At 38.3% G+C, this 7,556-nt stretch overlaps 1 protein-coding gene across 1 annotated transcript; it reads right to left on the reverse strand.

Moving 5' to 3' along the window:
• Positions 1-482: 482 nt before the first annotated feature.
• Positions 483-7,004, reverse strand: LOC143894243 (uncharacterized). The gene is made up of 2 exons (XM_077400384.1): positions 1,311-7,004; positions 483-1,227 (listed from the first exon to the last, which is right to left on the reverse strand). Exons 1-2 carry the CDS (start codon positions 1,749-1,751, stop codon positions 682-684), a joined length of 987 nt encoding a protein of 328 aa, XP_077256510.1. The 5' UTR covers positions 1,752-7,004; the 3' UTR covers positions 483-681.
• Positions 7,005-7,556: the final 552 nt, after the last annotated feature.

Here is a 7,556-nt window from a genome sequence, read left to right on the forward strand (position 1 = left end):
TTAAAGACAACCATTACTTACTAAAAAAAAAAGGTAAATTGAGTAATCGCTTTTTTAAGCAGTAGAATTGATATTTTCTTGTGTATGCATGTGCACACATATGTACATACGTACGCACAAAAAAATTTTCTATGTTGTTAGAAAATTTTATTTCTATTTAAAAAAGGTGAAAAACTATATATCATCGCGTAGGACAGGGGCCCGGCGTTACGCGCCGCTCGTGCGTAATCATCGCCGCTTGTAGTAAACAACTGCCCGCGCGCCGACCGCGGGGCGGCCGCATCTCGCCGCGCGCTTGGATTTGGCGGAAGGCGGGCTAATACGTCGACTTTTAATCATTAATAACTCGTCAACTATTGCGAAAATTGCAAAATGGTATATGACTTTTCGACTCAGTTTGGCTCGCTCTATCTAAATATGAAAAAAGTACCAAGAATTTTGGGGCACCCTGTATATTAGAAAGTAAAATAAATTAATTTCTTATTTCCGGGGTTACGTTTGAACAATTTAGTGTTATGTTTGAACAGTTGTTTAGTTGTAGTATAATAGGATTATTTTTCGTGTTGGATGTCGTTAGTATTCTGTTTATATATTGTTCATTTGTATGTGTTTCGATATTTGTATCTGTAGTGTTTATAGGTTTTTGTGTTGCGGTATTTGTATCTGTGTTATGTATAGGTTTTAAATTTTCTTTATTTTGGATGTTGGATGTTGACATGGGGATGTTGATTGATTCTGTAATTGATTTGTATATTTTTTTTTGCTATTGATGGAGTCCTCAATGTATCCTTCAGCAACTGTATTTGATTTCCAGCCACCGTGTCGTTTTAATGTTATTATGTCCGCTCCAGAGTCTGCTAGCAGCGTGGCAGAAATGCGACGAAAGGTGTGGCCAGTATAAGAATCAGGATTTGCTAAGTGTAGATATGATGCGATAATTGATGGAATCTTTCCGAATTTGTTGATTTCAACTGGTTGAGTGGTGCTCTTTCCATTTTGATAATTTAGAAAAAATCTTGAGTTTTGGACGTTTTTTGGTCTTAAATTTATATATTTTTTAGATATAGTGTAGAATTCATCGGAGATTATGAAAGATCTTGGTTTGTAAGTTTTTGTAGTTGGAATTTTAACAAGCAAGACAGTTTCTTTGTCTTCGATGTCATTAACTTTTATATTAACGAGTTCCTCTCTTCTGCATGCACCACAAACTTCAAATATCATAGCTACCTGTAAATAATTTAGTATATATGTACAGATTGTATAAAATTTTTTATTAATGTAAAAGTTTATGTTTGTATTTGATACATTACCTTTATAAGTAAATATTTTTGGTCATCAGCTTCGTTGAGAAATTTTTGAATTTGTTCTGATGTTAATACTTTTGCTTTTTTTGGTATATATCCTTGTGACTGTCTCTTCAGGAATGGAATGAGTTTATCATATTTATTAATATTAATATTGTTGTTAATATTTAGAGTCGTTTTGAGCATTGAGTAAATTGCCCATAAGGTGGATGGCTTATGTGTTTTTGATAATTCTGTGAGATATGCCAGTATTGTGTTTTCTGAGAATGGTTTTGCTTTTTTAGTAATTGTCCACTGTATGAAGTTGTCATATGTATTTGTATATTTGTCTTTGGATTTTGAAGGTAATAGATTTTCTATCGCGTTTCTTGCAGTTTGTGTTATTTCTTGAGGTGTTAGTTGGCCGTCGGTCTCGGTTTCTGGTGTTTCTGGTATGATGTTACTCATTTTTGAATTTATGTGTATGTTCACTTTACTGTGTATGCTCACAATGACTTTAAAAGGTACGTGTCACTCGTGTCAAGGAAGGTTATGTCTGAGTATCGCTGTGGTAATTCGCGTAGCATTGAAGTTGAAGAATCTTAACGACGAAAAGACACAGAATGAGTGGGGAAAATAAGGAAAGTGTTGCCAATGAGTCGTGCGGGAATGACATTTTTCACTATATTCGCGCACTCAATGCGGGAATATAGTGAGAAATTTATCATGCATGGAATTGGCTATTTTGCGTACAGATGGCGCGCACGGAATGGGCCACTTTTGACGCACATGTGATATAAAAATATTATTGACGATTCTGAGAAGGAGCTTCTTGAGAGAAATGGGAAAAGCTTTGAGGATTGTATAGTCTATTTGGAGAGGACCGTCAAGATTTACTTAATTGTTGAAGAGGTTAGGACGATCAGCTGTACAAGAAGGGGGAGTTATATTTGACATTGTTTTCTTAGCGAGAAAATCACTAATCGACGATGAGTCACCGGAGGGGGCTAGTTTGCGGTTGCGGAATTTTTTGATTATTTTCCAGATCGACGGAGTGGGAGTCATGAAGTCCAGCGAATTGCAATAGCTCTTCCATCCTTCCCTTTTAGCCGTTTTCACAGAATTTTATAAGTGGCGGTTACTTGTTTGCGGTAGGCTTGGAAATTATCGACTGTAGGGTTTTTACGGTATCTTTTGCACACACTGCTTCTAGCTTTAATCGTCTCTTCACATTCCACGTTCCACCGGGGGGGGCGGTTGTGGGTGCTGTTTTGTTCGATATGGTTACCGTTAATGGAGCTCTTGGATACGGAAGGAGGTAGGACAACATCGATGCGCTTCTTGCAACGAATTAACGAATGTATCATATTGTTTTAAAGGTTCATTATCAGCGTTAGTGAAGACTAACGTTTCAATTTCATGGGATTTGCTGTGGAGAGAGGAAGTGAGAGCGATGAGTTGTTCTTTAGTTAGTTTGTATTTGTGGGGAAAGATACAATTTGTCTTGACTTTGGCGTTGACTGTAATACCAATCGGGCGATGGTCACTGCCACGCGTGTCGTTATATACGCTTATGTTGAGAAGAGGAGCAAAGTTGCAAGAAGCAATGACTAAATCGATTAGGGATGGAGTGATGCCTGGAGGAGGGATAAACGTAGGTGTATTTGGATTAAGTAACATGAAAGGAAAGCGGTCCAGTAAGTCCATAATGACGTGTCCTGCAGAGTTAGGGGAAAGGGCCTTTCAATAAGGGTGGTGAGCATTTAAGTCTCCTAATAACAAGAAATGAGGAAAAGAATTGACGAGATTGAATATCATTTGCCAGGTTTACTGTGGACAAACGCCAGTGGGATGCCTGTAAAGTCCGATGAGTGCTAGTATTATTAACGAATATCTTGATGTCGATGGCTTCAACAGAGTCATCCGCTCTTGAGATGTTATCAAGGTTGATGGGGGAAAAGTTTATATTGTTGCAAATGATCAAGGCCAGCCTTGGCGACCAATGTCTCGATCTTGACGGATCACTTTGAAACCTAAAATGGGAAAGGAATGAAGAGGGTTGAGGAGGGTTTCCGATAAAAATATAGTGTTATGGGATTTCAATAGCTTTTCAATGTCCGGCTTTCTGAGAGCGGCTCCCCTACAGTTCCAATAAATGATATTAAAACTAGGGGGGGTTTTGACAAATTAGAGGTGCTGATCGGCATTTAAAGGCCGTAAACACCTTGAATGATGGTGCACAATTGAAGCATCGTCTTATAAAATTGTGAATCCTTGACTTGCGAACAAAATCGATAATAATTTTAACGAGGCCAGGAAGGGACTCAAAAGAAAAGGAAAAGTTAGAATTAGAAAGCGGATTGCTTGTCCTATCGTTAACCGGCGAATTACCATAATTAAAAACAGGAGATTGAGAGCCATATGTTTGCTCCCTGCCGTGTGGGGAATTAAGGCAGACGTTGTGTGTCTCTTTGAGATTGCACTGTCTAATATTGTTAGTTATTTTCTTGGGAACGACTTTTCGGAGAGATACGCTGAGGAGAGGGAGGGCACAAATTATTTTGACTACGAGAACCGTTTTTTAAGATTCCTACATACGATTGAGATGCATTAAGAGAAGGAATAGGGTTGAAGTTGAAACGGATACTTCTTTGAAAATCCGAGGAATTCAGGGAACTGGAAAGCGAAGGATAAGAGTCCGAAAAACTGAAATCCGAGGGTGGAGAATAAATTAAAGATTGATAATTTTCTATTTTGTTGCGAGCCTCCAAATAAGGAATGTTTTGTTCAGCTGCAATTTGAACAATTCGTCTTTGTTTAATATAGACGGGACAAGTTGACGCTGTGGGGAGGTGTTCACCCTTGCAATTGATACACAAGGGAGGTAAATTAATTCTGAGGCAATCGCCTTGCTGCGGCAGTTCGAACTGATGTGTCCGAATCGGAAACATGAGAAGCATATTTGAACTTGCGGAATGTAAAGCTCTACTTTAAGCTTAGTTTTAAAAATGGAAATCTCCGAGGGGAGAAGTTGGCTTTCAAATTTAATTAGAATTGTTTTGGAGGGTTCACACACACACACACACACACGCACACACGCACACACACACACACACACACACACACACACACACACACACACACACACACACACACACACACACACACACACACACACACACACACACACACACACACACACGCACGCACGCACACGCACACGCACGCACGCACGCACGCACGCACGCACGCACGCGCGCACGCACGCACGCACGCACACACACACACATTGATTCTCCGTTTCTTCTAACGCGGCGGTTAAGACGCTGAATGGAGATAATTTTTGCGGAAGATTCTATTTCCTGCATTATTTCTGTGAAACATAACGAGATGCTCTTGACGAGAGCAATAACGCATAATTTTAAACGACGGTATGAAAGCTATCAGATTGTGTTTTTTCAGAGCCGGGTGACCGATGACTCGATTAGCTGCTTGGTATGATTCAAACTTAGCGCGGACCTTATTATTTCCGATTGTATGAATTTCTACAATGTTTTTGTCAAATTCGTTAATGATTTTGGAGATTAAAAGAGAATCTGGTGCAATGTTAGATTCCGCGTACTGGAAGTGTACAAGGAACGGCGGCAAATCAGTGGCGGAATAGCGATTAGCTTCTCTACGGTACTTTTTGTTAGACGGAACAGAGAAGGAGAGGGACGATCCCTCCTTGATTATTGTCGAGCTATCTTTGGTTGCGCGCTTAACACCCCTCCTCACCTCAGGAACACACTCGACATCCATGCCCGAACCCGAGGGGGAATTGTTATCTTTGTTATGATCGGACGGAATAGCAATAGACGGCTTCGTTGTATCACTATTTTGATCTACGGAAACCGAGTTGTTAACTTTGTCTCGCTCGGTGTAATCTGATATCGCACGTGTCGAGGCTGTTACCGCGCGACTTGCATTGCCCAAAACGGTCATGTTAGGTTTATAAGGAATTATCGAGTTGTTACCGGGGCGGGGGAAGAAGGGGTGGAGACCCATCTTTCCCCTTTACTGTCCCGGAATTGCGACTCGTGTGCTTCTTAACTTTACTTTTTCCCCCCATGAGTTCGTCTAAGCTATCTTGCGAATCGTTTGCCGAATCCTCAAAATGAATACGTTCCCCCGACGGAGAGCGAGAGCGACTTAATAGAGAATTAGTGAGGCTCGCGGGCAAGCGGCTTGAAATCGGTTCACAAATATCAAAACTATTGGCAAAATTGTTGAACTCACTTAAAGTGGCAAAAATACTTTGCTGAGTGAGGGAGGCCTCGTCGGGATCGAAAATGCAAGAGGCCGAGGCCGTCTGCATCTCCCCGTTGCAATGTGCGCTTCTAGAAAAATCTCGCGAAGTTTGCACTACTACAGAAATATAGTAACAAATCGAGTAACGTATGTCGTACACTTATTACAAATATCACTCGCGACGTGAGAAAAGACTGACTCAATACTGCACAGGCACTACGACGGAGAATCACGGGAAAGAGGGAACGACGTCCGCACGCTACCGTGGCTCAGGCGCGAATGTAATCGCGAAAGGCGATCAAGGCGCCTCTACATTAGTTTACGGAAGCATGAACCATAGAATACATGATAACATAAATGTCTTATTTGCTATTAGAACACATTTTTCAACATATATGAAGCTTCTCTGGGAGTTCTCTGTCAAAAAGGCCACCTTTCCCTGCTCACTTCAATTTTTGAGATAAAATGCTCTAAAAGGGCTTGAAATGTTTGTTGAAGTGTCTACTTAATGTTGTATGGCCTTTTTGACAATTCAAAATGGCGGACCCACAATCGCGACTAAAATGGAATAAACCATTGAAAAAATTAATGATATAGTGAATAAACGTATAGAATGTGACGTAGTGGGGGTCTGATCTGTGTGTGTGTGTTTTGAATTGTCAAAAAGGCCATACGACATTAAAAACACTTCAACGAAAATTTTAAGCCCTTTTAAAGCACTTTATCTAAAAAATTGAAGTGGGCAAGAGGAAGTGGCCTTTTTGGGTGTAACGGAGAGAACGTCTTATATATATTATATATATTTATTTATTTATATTTTTAATTTATAATATAGTACCTATTTAAAGGAATGTGAAACTGCTAAATTAATTCTTAATATGTATATATAAAATAAGTTTGCAATATATAAATAATATGAAGAGCAACCGCACGTCCTTAATGACAGAAAATCACGAGTGATTTTTCGATATTCTATTTCAAAGAATCCATCTTTGAAAGGCTCTACGTTAATCATCATATCTTTTTAACCATAAGCGACACAACAAATTCTTTTTAAGGGCTGAAAGTCCTAACGACATACTTAATTTTGATGCGAGACAATAACCCTCGCCTACACGTGTACTAAGCTGTCTATACACACATATCAATAAATTACTTCCTTTAGCACTGACATAAACTAGTAAATTTCTCAAACTTTTCTTGTTCATAACTTTTAAATAAGCAATGACCGCCGATTAAGTTATAAAGAAAAGTTACTAAAGATTACGTCCTTGACAACATATGTCAAGGTCATTGAAATCAGTGAGGTTGCCCTCTTTCTGTATAATTACCATATTTTTTATTTTTTTATTATTAAGGTGATGTAAAAAGGAAATTTTTTTTACCGGTAGTTTAATATTTTCATACAAGAAGAGGTTAAATAAATAATAACTATGGTTTAAAAAAATTACAAAATATATTTATTTATCTTTATACATCACATTTTAAAATATTATGTTTCTTTATAAATTTGTTTAAAATTTTTTCGATATCTATATCACCAATCATTTCATGATAAATATTTAACGTTGAAATGTCATTTAATTTTGAGACATTGTTGATCTTACAATTAGATAGATTTTTAATCTTCTAATGCCCGTTTTCATCAATGTCGTTTAACTTTAACCTTAGTTTAACCCACTTTTTGTCTTTTTCTAACAGTCTCTCTTAGAAACAGACGAAGAGTGAGTTAAACTAGGGTTAAAGTTAAACAACGTTGGTAAAAATGGGCATAAATGTCGAAAATGACCGACCGTTCGAATATGAGAATGCTGAAAAAATGTGGTTATTAAAAGTTTGACCAATTTCCTGAATTGAGAGAAAATTGGTCAAACTTCTGGCTTCTCTTTTAAGTACAATATTACGTGTCTCAATTGTAGTTTATTGCTCAACTTATTTTTATCCTCTTCCACTAAAAGAAATCGCTTTTCAGCTTTTACTTTC

This window comes from Temnothorax americanus, unplaced genomic scaffold (assembly GCF_048541705.1).
Source record: "Temnothorax americanus isolate GAGA-0224 unplaced genomic scaffold, ASM4854170v1 Scaffold133, whole genome shotgun sequence".
NCBI classification, from domain to species: Eukaryota; Metazoa; Arthropoda; class Insecta; order Hymenoptera; family Formicidae; genus Temnothorax; species Temnothorax americanus.

Excerpts from the sequence above, each read along its gene's own strand:
- LOC143894243 (XM_077400384.1), bottom strand. The coding sequence starts at position 1,751 with ATGAGTAACATCATACCAGAAACACCAGAAACCGAGACCGACGGCCAA. Across the intron at positions 1,228-1,310 it reads AAAAATATTTACTTATAAAG|GTAGCTATGATATTTGAAGT; the intron begins GTAATGTATCAA and ends AATTATTTACAG.